This window comes from Trachurus trachurus (assembly GCF_905171665.1).
Source record: "Trachurus trachurus genome assembly, chromosome: 22".
Taxonomy (NCBI): domain Eukaryota; kingdom Metazoa; phylum Chordata; class Actinopteri; order Carangiformes; family Carangidae; genus Trachurus; species Trachurus trachurus.
This window is the reverse complement of record NC_139907.1, coordinates 8,673,778-8,688,975: the sequence shown is the minus strand read 5'-3', so window position 1 is coordinate 8,688,975 and position 15,198 is coordinate 8,673,778. Positions and strand designations below refer to the sequence as shown.

Genomic DNA, 15,198 nt, shown 5'->3' with positions numbered 1-15,198 from the left:
TTATATCATTAATCCCAATCTGCAAAGTGATAGATAGATAGATAGATAGATAGATAGATAGATAGATAGATAGATAGATAGATAGATAGATAGATAGATAGATAGATAGATAGATAGATAGATAGATAGATAGATAGATAGATAGATAGATAGATAGATAGATAATAATAGAATAGAATATACTTTATTAATCATTGCGGGAAATTCTTTCGTCACAGTGCTCCAGTGTACAAAGGTAAAGAATATTATAGCAGAATAATACAATACAACAACTTAAAATAGGAGAAAAAGATAAATTACAAATTAAATATTACAAAAATTACAAAAAGATAAATATTACCAGAATTACAAAGTTAAAAACTATACGAATAAACCCCAAGATTTGCCCCTCCCCCTCCCCCCATCTTAACAATATATACAAAAGAAAATATAAGCATACAAGAAATAAATCTCTAAGTCCAGTTTATGACTCTGAAGTGTACTGGAGTAGAGAGCGCTGGATGTGTTGGAGCTGAAGCTGCAGCAGTGAATGTCGCATGGTTGCATGTTGAGACACAGAACAAATCCTGGACACTGATTTAAAGCAGGAGCTCCTCAGCAATGTCCCTGTGTGCTCAGTGAGTGACGTCCTCTGTCTGCTGTTTTGCAGATATCCCAATGTCAACATCACAAACTTCACCACCAGCTGGAAAGACGGCATGGCCTTCAACGCTCTCATACACAAACACCGGTAAGCGGAGATAGATGAATGACCAAATCCACTTTCACCAGCTCTGAAATGTAAACACACATGAAGCCCGGTCTGCTCAGTGTCTCTCCTCCTCATCTTCCTTCATCTCTTTCACGGACTCCTTGTCTCATTATTCCACTTTTTTTTTTGCTGTCTCCATATTTCTCTCCCAGGCCAGATCTGCTGGACTATAACAGTCTAAAGAGGTCCAACCCGACCCACAACCTCCAGAACGCCTTCAACGTGGCTGAACAGAAGCTTGGCGTGACCAAACTGTTAGATCCAGAAGGCGAGTGACAGACGTGGAAATAAATGTTTATGAGCTTTACTGTACGCCTGGTGGAAAAGTGGTGTCTCTGGCTTGGCTGTGACGGACTCGTCTCCCCTTTTGTTTTGTAGATGTGTTCACAGAGAACCCAGATGAGAAGTCCATCATCACGTACGTGGTGGCATTTTACCACTACTTCTCGAAGATGAAGCAGCTCGCTGTCGAAGGCAAGAGAGTTGGAAAGGTGAGATGGAAACATGACGCACGCTCCTCGATGCCATGTGATGATGTGTTTGGTTGAGCCTGTTTATCATCCTGATCGTGCCTTGACCTCCTTCTCCTTCTCGTTCTCCAAGGTTCTGGATCACGCCATCGAGACAGAGAAGATGATCGATAAGTACGAGACGCTGGCGTCAGACCTGCTGACGTGGATCGAGCAGACCATCATCGTGCTGAACAACCGAAAACTCGCCAACTCTCTGACTGGAGTCCAGCAGCAGCTTCAGGCCTTCAACACCTACCGCACTGTAGAGAAGCCGCCCAAGTGAGTCGATCATACTGATTTAGTCTGTTCTATTCATCCTTCATTTTTAAACCTTAAAACAGTGGTTCCCAACCTTTAATGGCTTGTGACTCCATTTTGACATCACAAATTTCTGGTGACCCTGCGATCACTTGATCATGGCCGTCAATCAAGATGCACCAGCTCAGATATTTTTATTATGCTGCATTTTATTTGAACTTGATTTATATTAGAGAAAGTGAAAGTATAGAATACAGTTGTTTAAGATTGTGCGTGGTGTTTTTAATCATAATAATTTTATATTTTTGTCAGGTAATTTATTTTAATCAATTACTAGACATTTCAGGTGACCCCATTTGAATTCCAGGCGACCCCATGTGGGGTCCCGACCCCAAGGTTGAAAAACACTGCCTTAAAATGAAACATTTCTCACATTTACGGTTATTCATATTTAAAGCAGAAGTAAGTGATATATTTGTGTTAACATAAGTCTTAAATAGTTATATCTTCCGACAGCAATCACTTACATAGAGTGTTTGGTCTGAAACACGGGTCTGTCAGTCACTCTGCTCTGCTCTGAGCCGAGGAGAAAACATTTATCGTATCCTACAGTTTTTATCCAATGAGGAGAGAGAACGGCATGCAGGGCTGTGTGTGCAGCCAAGGGACGCCGTGAATGTGGCGACGTAGGGACGAGGACTGTTATGGTGCGTTCAAGGAAACTCGTATTTTTCCGACCGTGAAGTCGTACCAGTTCGATCTGGTACGACTTCACCGGTCGGAAGTTACGAGTGGCCGTTATAGTGACTTTCACCGGTAAAACAGGTCGGAAAAACACGAGTGGGTTGCCTGGAACGCTACAAAGTCGTAAGTTGTGACTTGAAGCTGTAATTTACGATTTCAAAAGCCTGCCTGGAACGCAGCATTAGCGAAAACGACCGGACCACTTACTTCTGCTTTAACTAAGTCCAGAAAAAAAACAGAAAGAGGAAAAGACAAAAAAACATTTGGGTGTGTTTGGGTCTGATCAAACAGAATACCTTTTATTTCCAGTGAATTATTCAACACCTCACATTTAATTACGTTTTTTTTTTCTTGTTGTATTTCTGTTCATTTCCTTTGTCAGCACAGCTCATTCACCTTTTTTTTGGCACATGAATTGGCCTCTGCTGTGTCCCCCCTGTGGCTGAAGTTCACCTTTTGGTGTGCGACTTTGTTTGTCTGTGTTTTCGTTTCAGGTTCCAGGAGAAGGGCAACCTGGAGGTGCTGCTGTTCACCATACAGAGTCGCATGAGAGCCAACAACCAGAGGGTGTACACGCCTAAAGAGGGAGCCCTGGTCGCTGATATCAACCGGGTGAGATGCCGGAGCTGCTGGAGCTGCTGGAGCTGCACACGCGGCGACAACATAGTGTTTTATTAAAAACCGTCTCCAGCTGTCACCCCCATTACTGGGGAGATTGTTTCTGCGGTTTGAAGCTCAGACGTGCAGCACGGCTCAGTTAGATGGACAAAATTAATTCATTCAGCAGAGTGCAATCCTGAGGCAACAATTAAAACCACAAATGAACAGAATTATACAGGTAGTGCTATAGACTACTTTACTAAACTGTACAATAAAACCCATCTCATGAAGAGAATTAAAGTCTGACAGAACTGCAGGCAAAGGAAAATAAAAAGTCAGAGAATATTTCCCAGTTAATGTTGGTAGAGCTAAAACTATTAGTCCAGTAATGAAGTAGATGACTGTAATGTCTGTTTAATGTGTAATAATTAGAGAGCAGTTATCAAGCAAAACGTAGAATTAGACGTGAGAATTTGCTGATTGATCAGAATAAAATAATAATTCACAAATGAATGGAGTTCATCAAAAACGATGGTTAATTACGCAGAGATAGATTGAAATAGGACGATGCTGTTGCTGCGACAACCGACTATGACAAAAAAAAAAAATTAGCGCATCCGCATAACGATCCGCCTCATCATCTGCGTTCAGGCCTGGGAGCGTCTGGAGAGGGCGGAGCATGAGCGGGAGCGCGTCCTGAGAGACGAGCTGATCAGACAGGAGAAGCTGGAGCAGATGGCGAGGAGATTCGACAGGAAGGCGGCCATGAGGGAGACGTGGCTCATGGAGAACCAGAGACTCGTCGCCCAGGTAAAACAACCCACAACGCAACTGTGGAGATCACATCACATGATTATCAGGTTTTATTATCTGATGTTTTTTTTGTTCATGGATCATAGAGGAGGATGCCTTATTCTTATCTACCTCCGTTAAACCTGCACTACTTTACATTTGTACAGTGTTTGTATTGTAATTAACTGGTTGTTTGTGTTCCTGCTCATTGATGATGGGAAGTAAACAGCAGAAACAGATTGCCTTGAAAAGAGCAGCAACTTCCTGAGCAGAAGTTAGTTAGCAGAAGCTGTATCACTCACATTGGACACAAGCAGAGTATAATGTAAAACTTATTATGACTAACAGAATCAGGTGGAGCTTATTTTACTTACTTTGTATACTGGCTATTATAGTCTATAACAGGCCATTGTATTATATAAGAAGATTAAATGTTTTGTGAGTTCAATCTTAATCTGTATAACTCAATTAAGTGTAGAGAAGTGGAAGTGGAAGTTGAATATTTCCTTTTAAAACTCAGTGGAGTAGAGTATATGGAGTATAAAGAGGCAGAAAATGGAGGCAGTGTAGTATCCAAAGCTGAACTTGAACGACTCTCCGCTCCTTCTGCTCCTCAGGACAACTTTGGCTACGACCTGCCGGCTGTGGAGGCCGCCAAGAAGAAGCACGACGCCATCGAGACGGACATCGCGGCGTACGAGGAACGCGTCCAGGCCTTGGTGGACATCTCGAAGGAGCTGGAGTCGGAGCGTTACCACGACGCCAAACGGATCGACGTTCGGAAAGACAACATCATGCGTCTGTGGGACTACCTGCAGGAGCTGCTGAAGGCTCGCCGAGGCCGCCTGGATAAGAACCTGACCCTGCAGAGGATCTTCCAGGAGATGCTCTACATCATCAACTGGATGGATGAAATGAAGGTACAGAGCAGGAATCAATATGCAATACTCATAAACTAATACCCTATATGTTTTCCTGAGACTGAACCGATCATATTGATTGATTGATTCTGCTCACAGGCTCGGCTGCTGTCTCCAGACTTTGGGAAACACTTGCTGGAGGTTGAAGACTTGCTACAGAAACACGCTTTGTTAGAGAACGACATCGCTCTGCAGGCAGACAGGGTGAGCAGCGCCAGTGCTGCCGCTCTCAAGTTCGCCAACGGAGACAGTAAGTGCCCCTCGGCAAAACTATTCATTATATATGTCACCGCTTTAATAGGGATGATGACAGTAAATGGAGTACAGTAGTAGTGACAGAACCAAAAGTGATCAACAAATGCTTTTACTTAAAGGGATAGTTCAACACTTTGGCAAATGTGCCTATTGCCATACAGTAATCCCTATAGTCATAGCAGTAGGTTCATTATCTTGAATTGTCAGTGCAAGCTATTTTTAGATTGGTGGAGCAGAGACGAGACGAACACAACGAAGGCGTATGGTACTTTCGCCTTTCCCTCATCAAACTCATCAAATACACAATCCAACAACTCCAAAACGCTCTTGTTGACAAGTTGTGACCTGCACATTCACCACGCTATGAAATAATAACGTATAATTATGTAACATTACAGCACATGAAGCAAATACTTGAAACTACTTGTAAGTGTTTGAAATCACTCCACCCCACAGCCGTGTCTGGGATGTAGTTCCGGCTGCATTTGCCTCGAAAACAACTCTGTCTCGTAATGTTACATGATTATTTCATAGTGTGGTGAATGTGCAGGTCACAACTTCTCCACAAGAGTGTTTTGGAGTTGTTTGATTGATGAGTTTGATGAGGGAAAGGCGAAAGTACCGTGCACCTCTGTTGTGTTCACTAAGCAGCTCGCATCTCTGCCCCACCGATCTAAATATAGCTTGCACCGATAATTATAGGTAATGAACCTACTCCTAAAACTATAGGGATTATGGCAATACTGTAGGCGAGTTTGCCAAAATGTTGAACTATCCCTTTCAGAAAATAGAGACAATTAAAAGAGTAGATGTACAGGTTGTAACACTTTCCCTCCATCTTCCCTCCCTCCAGCCTACAAGCCATGTGATCCCCAGGTGATCCGGGACAGGGTGCAGCACCTGGACCTGTGCTACCAGGAGCTCTGTGCCCTGGCGGCCCAGCGACGGGCTCACCTGGAGCAGTCCCGCCGCTTCTGGCTCTTCCTGTGGGAGGTGACGGAGCTGGAGAGCTGGATCAGGGAGAAGGAGAACATTTTCTCCACCTTGGATTATGGCAAGGACCTGACGAGCGTGCTGCTGCTGCAGAGCAAACACAGCGCCTTCGAGGACGAGCTGGGAGCCCGCCGCGCCAACCTGGACCAGGTCCTCACCGAGGGCGAGAAGATGATCCAGGCCAAGCACTTTGGCTCCCCGAAGGTCCAGGAATGCATGGACGACATCAGGAGGCAGTGGCAGCAGCTGGAGGAACTGGCGGCGTTTCGGAAACAGAACCTGCAGGACACTCAGAGGTTCTTCCAGTTTCAGGGAGACGCCGACGAACTCAAGGCCTGGCTGCTGGACGCCAAGAGGCTGATGAGCAGCGACGACGTCGGTAACGACGAGTACACCACGCAGCGGCAGCTCAAGAAGCTCAACGACCTGAGGAACGAAGCCATCAAGAACGGGGCCACTATCGACGCGCTGTCGAAACAGGCCAACGCGCTGCCGGAGGAGTTGCAGAACACCCCCGATATCCAGAGGCGTCTGAAAGACATCAAGGACCTGTACATGGAGCTGATGTCTCTGGCCGACCTGAGGCAGAAGAAGCTGGACGACACCATGGCCCTGTACACCATCTTCAGTGAGACGGACGCCTGCGAGCTCTGGATGGGCCAGAAGGAGACGTGGTTGGTGGGTTTGGAAGTGCCGGAGAAGCTGGAGGATCTGGAAGTCGTACAGAACAGGTACACAGAAGGAACGACATCATCACGCACTCCTGAATTAAACTGTTTTATATATATATGTGTATCGAGGTTTAAGAATATTTTCTTTCTTCCAGGTTGAGCATCCTGGCTCAGGACATGGCAAACGTTCAGTCGAGGGTTGATGACGTCAACAAAGCTGTGAAGCAGCTGGAGGACAGCAGACACCCTCGCACCAAGGAGGTCAAGGAATGTCAGACACGACTGAATAAGAGGTGATTTGAATTTTATCTCTACACCACAAGGCTTAAATTTTTTACTGTTCAACTATGTGTCTAGTAAATCATTTAGCTTTATACCTGAAAGACACAAATTTAATGTTTTATGTTTTTTATCTTTCCCCTGGAGCAAGAATAGTAAAAAAAAAAAAAAAAAAAAGTTTTATTTTACTTTCTTTTGGATGTCTGTAACTTCTGAATAATTTTCTAATAATTTCAAAGGCGCTCTGTAATGAAGAACTAATCATAGGTAGAATAGAGACAGTGTTCAATTTCTACGCTCCCATTTAATTCTGATTAATTCCTAGCGAGCCGGAGTGTTTAAGTGAGTGAACAGCGAGTGAGCTGAACATGAAGAGATGTGTAATTTGACTCGGGGGAACCATTCAATAGAAGAAGAAAATAGAAAAATAGAAGATTTATAAAGATTAAAAAATAAATAAGATTTATTTATTTATTTTTATTGAGCAGTTCTGTTAAGAAAATTTACATTTTTCATTACATTTGGTATTTTTTCCCTACAAAACTGAAAGAAACATCCTCTATGATAAATATGTAATACATTTTTCTCCTTCAGGTGGGATGCCTTCAAGGCCATGGTGGAGGACAAGAAGAGGAAAGTGGATTCTGCTGTTAGTCTGCACAACTACGGACTGGAGTGTGACGAGACGGGGACCTGGATCAAAGATAAGACGCGAGTGATCGAGTCCACGCAGGACCTGGGCAATGACCTGGCGGCCGTCATGACCATCCAGAGGAAGCTGTTCGGAATGGAGAGAGATCTGGCCGCCATCGAGACCAAGCTCACCTTCCTGAGGAGCGAGGCCGACCAGCTGGCTCAGGATCACCCGGAGAACGCGGCCGACATCTTGGCCCGCCGGGGAGAACTGGAAGCAGCCTGGGACACGCTGAGAAAGACACTGAAAGACCGGGAGGACTCTTTGGGCGAGGTCAGCAAGTTGCAGACCTTCCTCCAGGACATGGATGACTTCCAGTCGTGGCTTTTCAAGACCCAGAAGGCCGTGGCTTCGGAGGACGTGCCCGCCACGCTGCCGGAGGCCGAGGAGCAGCTCAGCCTCCACGACGCCGTCCGCGAAGACATAAACAACCACGAGGAGGACTACCACCGCGTGAGGGACACCGGCGCTCAGGTCACGCAGGGCCAGGAGGACGACCCTCAGTACCAGCAGCTGGAGCAGAGGCTGAAGGGCATGGACCGAGGCTGGGTCGAGCTGCAGAAGATGTGGGACAGTCGCAAGAACTTCCTGGACCAGGGTCTGGGCTTCCAGCAGTTCATGAGGGACAGCAAGGCGGTGGACGGCATCCTCAACAACCAGGTACTGTGCTAAGTAGATCAAATCATTACGAAATGACCAGAGTTAGCCTGTTAATGACGGGGTTAGTGATAACAAGGAATGTGGAATTGAAGAATGCGGCGTAGTGACTTCCCACACTGCATGTTTGTCATATAACGTAGCTCAGCTGGCTTTGTGTTCCGAGGCCGTTTGTCTTTTTTTTTTCTTTCTCCGTCCTCATCTTTGTTTCGACATGTTGTTGCAGGAGTACACCTTGGCCCACATCGACAAGCCGGACACGCTGGACGGGGCAGAGGCGGCTCTGAAGAAGCACGAGGACTTCGTGAGCACCATGGAGGCCAACGAGGACAAGATCGACGGCGCCGTGCGGTGCGGACAGCGGCTGGTGGACAGTAACAACCTGTACGCCGGGAAGGTTCAGGAGAAAATGGACTCGATCAAAGACAGGTCAGCCGTCAGTGTGTTTGCTCAATGTGATTTCAGGTGTCAACTGATCATCTAAACCATATGGGGTATTGATCGTGATAAGATTTTTCCACTTTTCCACCACTTTTCTGCCTGTTCTGGGCTAAACTAGAATTTATCAAACAATAATATGAAAATAACATTACATTACGAAAAGAAATAACAGGCCACGTCAACCCTCGACTGAATCAAACATAATATTTTCAGCTCAGATATGATTCGTCACAATTAAGCAGTCAATCGATCTGTGTCTGTGTAGCACCTTTCATGCAGGTTAGTGCCATTCAAAGTCTCTTTCAGGCAACAAAATTGAGACATGACAAATAAAAACACTGTAATTGTAATAAAATGGTTAAAATAGATATAGAATACAAAACAATTATAAAAAAAAAACTAGTGAATGAGATAAATGCAGTAAAAAGTGGAATACAGTTTGATAAATGAATTCATAAAATAAAAACTGACCATCAATCAAATTAAGAGCAAAAAAGTTTTAATTTGCTTTTTGGAGAAACTTCACTCTGAGCAGTTTGATAAATATTGTACACCCTCTGCTCTTGTGTGGAAAAATACATCTGTTCATTGTATTTAGTTTTTCTTCAGCCGGCTCACCGCTGAAACAGCTTTCTTATCAGAACAACATTAGAGTCAACATGAGGCTGTAGAGAGAGTACAGCAGCTTTTCCCATTAACTCCCATAATTCACTTGGTAGACAGGCGCCCACAATAATGGATATTGATCTTGAAGTGAGAGCGATTGGTGGTGTAGCAGAGAAACAGATGACTGGTTTGGGTTAGTGTGTCAGGTATGTTTTCTGTGTTGTGGACGGAGTTACACCTTGTTTTTCTGAGTTATGTCACCGAGGGAGGCGTTGGAGTTGGATCAGTCTGCGGCTGTGTTTTTTTGATGTGTTTTCTGTGGTTTGACCTTCAGGCAAAACAAGAACCAGAGACGAGCCCAGGAGGTGTCCGAAAAGCTCCGAGATAACCGCGACCTGCAGCACTTCCTGCAAAACACTCAGGATGTGAGTTCACCGTCAGTTTACTGCTCATGCAATCGCTGCGTAACATCAATTAATTATTAGCGTAATTATTCCCTTTTTTCTTTTTATCTCTTGATCATTGCAGTCAATTTGCTAAATGCTGTTTTGTTTATTATACCACAGCAGTGCGTGACAATACCTTTTTTATTTATTTATTTATTTTATTTAACCTTTATTTTACCAGGCAGATTGCTTGAGATAAAAAAAAAATCTCTTTTACAAGCATGGCCTGGCCAAGAAAGCAGAAAGCTTAGACTAAACATGCATACTTTTAGGATAGGGGTCCCATTTGGCTAATTGCAAAATGCTTTTTAAGAGATAAAGATGTAAAGTCACCTCTGCACAAACTTAAGTGACTTACCAAAGTATTAGAGCTAGTCCTGTCCTTTGCTGATGACTAATATTCACTCTTCCTCTCTGTGCACCAGCTGACCGTGTGGATCAATGAGAAGATGCTGACGGCTCAGGACACATCGTACGACGAGGCCAGGAACCTCCACAGCAAGTGGCTCAAACATCAGGCCTTCATGGCCGAGCTGGCCTCCAACAAGGACTGGCTCAACAAAGTAGACCAGGTCAGTCAGGATGAAGTTTGTAATGATGTTGGCGGATGTTATGTTATGTTATGTTATGTTGGCTTTTTATAGTAACTAGTGGTTGTACTTAAAGGCTAGTGTGCAATAAAGAATAAGGATGTCTTTTCTTTAGCACATTTTAGCCCAAAATTAAAACAAATAAGTGCTTTTATGAAGTAAATTATAGAAGATTTTTGAAATGTCTATGGATATTCTCATTCATCCAGGTCATCGTTATTTTCTGGGCAAATTGAATTGTAGGCAACTGGACTTGTATTTGTCTGGGAAGACGTTTTGCCTCTTATCCAAGGGGCTTCATCAGTTCGTACTAGTGCGGACTAGTGAGACTTGTTGCGTACAAACTGATGAAGCCCCTTGGATAAGAGGCAAAACGTCTTCCCAGACAAATACAAGTCCAGTTGCCTATGATTCAATTTGCCCAGAAAATAAGGTTTTTGAAGTTTCCTTCATTCCGCACTAAACTATAAAATTAGGTAAAATGGAGAAAATATTTCCCCTCAATACAACATTTTCAGCATCATCTGTGTGTTTTTGTGCACGCAGGAGGGACAGGAGCTCATGGAGTCCAAGCCAGAGTTTGAGCCCATAGTGAAGGAGCGTCTGGCCAAGCTCCACGAGCTGTGGGACAAACTGGAGTCCACCACCCAGGAGAAGGCCCGGCTGCTGTTCGACGCCAACCGCTCCGAGCTCTTCGACCAGAGCCTGGCTGACATGAAGAAGTGGCTGGGCGGCCTGCAGCAGCAGCTGCAGAGCGGCGACGAGGAAGTTAAAGACCTGACGAACGCCAACATCCTGCTCAAGAAGCATCAGGTCTGTGTCTTTGTCGCATTACACTGGATAAACCTGAGATTTGAATGTTTTCCCTGACTGCAATTCCCCCTGATCCACGGTCTTAAATCATGTTTGGGTTAAATCTCACCATGGAAGCGAATACATTATAGTTTTAGTTTTGCCGTGTGTGATTTCCTAGGATTAACTTTGAGTGAGTGAGCATCTGTATTTATGTTTACTGTTTGCACCTGAACACAGCACACAAATCCTAAATCTAAATCTTGTGTGAAAGAAAAAGGAGAACACAAAAAGTTTGGCTTTGTAGCTGCTGCAGGGAACGACGAGACAATAACTAACTGACTAACTAACTGAGTAACCTTTGGATTAGGCTGTCTGTTAGGCTATTCATCTTTTTCCTCTCCAATCCTATCTCCCTCTGCCAGATGACAGAGAACCAGGTGCGTGACAGGGCGAGGGAGCTGGAGGAGCTCCAGGAGGCCGTGAAGAAACACGGCGGAGGCAGGGAGGACCAGCCGGAGCTGGAGGCCGAGCAGCAGGCCCTGCAGAGCGACTTCCAGCAGCTCCTCACGCCGCTGGCCGAGCGCAAGGGCAAGCTGGAGGCCGCCAAGGCTGTCCATCAGTTCTACAGGGACCTGGCCGATGAGCTTGTAAGCACGGATCCAATTTCAGAGCAAAATTAAAGTGTGGAAGCTCACGGCTCTCACCAGTGATTGATAGCACAGAAATTTGAATAAAGAGCGTTCGATTTTTAAAGGAGCTGGATTATTGTTTGCTTTTGAATGACAGCAACATAACCGCTTTTGGAAATTTAATTGTAGAAATACTGAAGCCTGAAGCCTCCAAAGTGATAACTTATTAATTTAGAAATGAAGTTTTCAATTACTGTATGTACACTCAGTATGCAAGATAGTAGGACCACCAGCTCTCCCCATGAAATTGACTCTCCAGGTGAATCTAGGTAAAAGCTTTAATCCCTTATTGGGTTTCACTGCCTAAATCCGTTTGAGTCAGGTGGAGGAGACGGCTTAAAAAAGGATTTTACTGTTTGAGTTGTTGGAGACATTTTGTAAAAAGGTAAAAAACCTCAGTATATTTGAGATGGTCCTAAAAGTTCTTTATACTAGTGTACATCAGAGATCAGAAGTTCTGTTTTCTCAAAAGAAACCAGTGTCTTTCTTTCTTTATCATAATGTTCTTCTTCTTTTTTCTTCTTCTTCTTCTTCTCTCTCAGCTCTGGATCGAGGAGCGGATGCCCCAGGCAATGTCAGAAGAACATGGACACAATCTTCAGACTGTGCAAATGCTGCAGAAGAAAAACCAGGTTGGGATTTATCTGTAGAAAAAGTTGTACTTGGCTATAAATTCACAGTGATAGGTTTAATCATTGGAATATCGGAAAATAATGGAAAATGTCCTTCACCATTTTCTGGAGTCCAGTGTTTTGTCATATAAGCACACACTGTTATATTGGAACATGATGTGAAGGATTTCTTGGTAACACTTTACTTGACGCCTATCTCTATAACGCATTATAACCATACTTATAATGACTTATAATGCAGTTATAGCACTGTATAACTATAGTTATAAACACTCATAAATGATCATAATGCTTTATAACAATAATCATAACACTGTATAAAGCATTTTATCATGACTTATAAGGTCAGGTATTATAATACGTTATAATTGTTAGTAACTCACTTTCTTTTAGTGTTTATAATGAAAGTTATACACGTCTAAGACAATTATAACACATTACTATATTTATGCATTATCGATGTGGGCATTGTCAGCAAGTTACTAACAATAATAACATATTATAATGCCTGACCTTATAAGTCATGATAAAATGCTTTATACTGTGTTATGATTATTGTTATAAAGCATTATGATCATTTATGAGTGTTTATAACTATAGTTATACAGTGCTATAACTGCATTATAAGTCATTATAAGTAAGGTTATAATGCGTTATAGAGATAGGCGTCAAGTAAAGTGTTACCGATTTCTTTAATTATTTCTGCTTGAAAAAACAACATTTTTTAGTTATTTAATAGCTGCAGGATATTTTTCTGTTGATCAACTAATCAGTTTGTTCTCCATCCATCAGACGCTGCAGAGGGAAATCGAGGGCCACCAGCCTCGCGTGGACGAAGTGCTGGAACGCGGAAGGAGGATGGCGGCCGCTGCCGGCGCCGAGGGCCGGCCGGAGGCGGACGGCATCACGGAGCAGCTGAAGGAGCTGGAGGAGGCGTGGGCCCGGCTGCAGGACGAGATGGCCAAGCGTTGGGAGAGGCTGAACGGCTCCGACCTGGCCCAGCAGTACTACAACGACGCGGACGAGGCCGAGGCTTGGATCGGAGAGCAGGAGCTTTACATGATCGCAGACGAAAAGGCCAAGGTGAGACGGGGGGAAACAGTATCGGCGCGTGAGAGACCGGGGAGCGGGAGTATTAACTGCAGATGTCTGAAAATACAGATCTTATTATCTAAATCAAAACAAGGCATATCATGTTGTGCAAATAACAAGTGACACTGCATGCATTAACGTGATTACATGGTTAGGGATTCTTCAATTAAGGTGACACGCTTTTTATAACTGGCAGCCTCTATTGAGAGCTCATTTGGAGCATTTTGCGCTGCTTTGATGTGCAGCCTTCTGTCTGTTTTTTTTCGCATAATTTACTTGCAGTTTTTTCCTCCTGATTGTTCCTCATCCTCCTCTCCTCTTCCTCCGTCTTTCTAGGATGAGCAGAGTGCCATGCTGATGCTGAAGCGCCACACCATCCTCAAGCAGGCGGTGGACGACCACGCTGACTCCATTCAGGCGCTGGCTGACCGTGCCCAGAAGATGTTGGCCGAGGACCATCCAGACGGGTGTGTGCTTTTTTATTTTTTTATTTTTTTATTTTTTTATTTGATGTATACACACTGGGAAATTACATCTGAACCCGCTGCAAAAGATTTTAATTCCCTCTTGTTGTCCCAGTCACTTGAGGTTCAGGTTGATAAGAGAGACAAGCTTGTAAAAGTGTGGTAATTTCTATATCCTAATCTCAAGGGCTCATCTAGAGTAAACCTAAATCCAATCTCTTTGCCCCCTATTTCTCATTTTCTCCGTTTTTCCCTGCATCTCATTATCCTCCATCCATCTCCCTTTTTACCTTGCAAACCCGCAGCGAGGAGATCATCCGGCGACAGGGCCAGGTGGATAAGCAGTACGCCGGGCTGAAGGAGCTGGCCGAGGATCGCAGGAGGAAGCTGGATCACACCTATCACCACTTCCTGCTGAGCCGAGAGGTGGAAGAACTGGAGCAATGGATCGCAGAGAAAGACGTGGTGGCCTCCTCCCAGGAGATGGGCCAGGACCTGGATCACGTCACGGTATTACAACACACACACAAAAACACACACACACAGACACACGATCCATTTTTATGAAGCCTCATTTCATGCTCCATCTCATTTTGGAGACGGAGCTGTTTTTGATCAGGTGGATATACTCGCTGACTGGAATTTTTTACGTTTAAGGGAACCGAAAAATCAAAACTGAGAAGCAAATGATGAAAGTATCTCATAAATAAAAAAGAAAAGCCCCCAAGATGCCTTTGCTGCGCTGTGGTTTTGCTGTTTTTGGTTTAAAGGGGGATCACAGACCATCTGGTTTGGTGAACACTTGAGCAAACACGTTTTGCGCAGTTTACAGATATCACCTGATTTCTTAGCTATTTAAGTCAAAAATCTTTTTTTTTCATGCTGCCATCTGGTCTGCCAACTTCATAACTGTCTATGTGCAGCTTTAAGCCAAAAGGGAAATCTCAACTTTCAACTTAAAAAAAAAAGACAAATTCTGCATCTGTTGTTACCCCCCCTCTCCTTCTTTAGCTACTGAGGGATAAGTTTAGAGATTTCGCACGGGAGACGGGGATGGCGGGACAGGAGCGCGTGGACTTCGTCAACCAGACGATAGACGAGCTGATCGAAGCCGGCCACACTGAGGCCGCCACCATGGCCGAGTGGAAGGACGGCATCAACGACAGCTGGGCCGATCTGCTGGAGCTCATCGACACTCGTGCTCAGCTCCTCACGGCATCTTATGAACTGCTCAAGTAAGGAAAACAGTATTGATGCGCCAAACCACGAGCATGGAGACAAGCACTTATCTGGATTGATGCGATTTAGTTTTTTTGT

At 44.3% G+C, this 15,198-nt stretch overlaps 1 protein-coding gene across 4 annotated transcripts in view; it reads left to right on the top strand.

The window, feature by feature from the left end:
* sptb (spectrin, beta, erythrocytic) overlaps window positions 1–15,198 on the top strand; it is a 44,995-nt gene that overhangs the window by 19,625 nt on the left and 10,172 nt on the right. For 3 of the 4 annotated variants that reach the window (XM_083998377.1, XM_083998375.1, XM_083998376.1), the window contains 21 exons: window positions 650–730; window positions 904–1,019; window positions 1,130–1,242; window positions 1,355–1,542; window positions 2,760–2,877; window positions 3,517–3,675; window positions 4,275–4,577; window positions 4,677–4,827; window positions 5,686–6,556; window positions 6,652–6,789; window positions 7,370–8,129; window positions 8,353–8,555; window positions 9,508–9,598; window positions 10,045–10,191; window positions 10,756–11,022; window positions 11,427–11,651; window positions 12,236–12,325; window positions 13,118–13,408; window positions 13,754–13,884; window positions 14,187–14,391; window positions 14,893–15,116. In XM_083998377.1, coding sequence (XP_083854503.1) covers window positions 650–730; window positions 904–1,019; window positions 1,130–1,242; window positions 1,355–1,542; window positions 2,760–2,877; window positions 3,517–3,675; window positions 4,275–4,577; window positions 4,677–4,827; window positions 5,686–6,556; window positions 6,652–6,789; window positions 7,370–8,129; window positions 8,353–8,555; window positions 9,508–9,598; window positions 10,045–10,191; window positions 10,756–11,022; window positions 11,427–11,651; window positions 12,236–12,325; window positions 13,118–13,408; window positions 13,754–13,884; window positions 14,187–14,391; window positions 14,893–15,116 — 4,872 coding nt within the window. Of the gene's footprint in view, window positions 1–649; window positions 731–903; window positions 1,020–1,129; window positions 1,243–1,354; window positions 1,543–2,759; window positions 2,878–3,516; window positions 3,676–4,274; window positions 4,578–4,676; window positions 4,828–5,685; window positions 6,557–6,651; window positions 6,790–7,369; window positions 8,130–8,352; window positions 8,556–9,507; window positions 9,599–10,044; window positions 10,192–10,755; window positions 11,029–11,426; window positions 11,652–12,235; window positions 12,326–13,117; window positions 13,409–13,753; window positions 13,885–14,186; window positions 14,392–14,892; window positions 15,117–15,198 lie in introns of all 4 variants that reach the window. The other variant, XM_083998378.1, reaches the window with a different exon arrangement.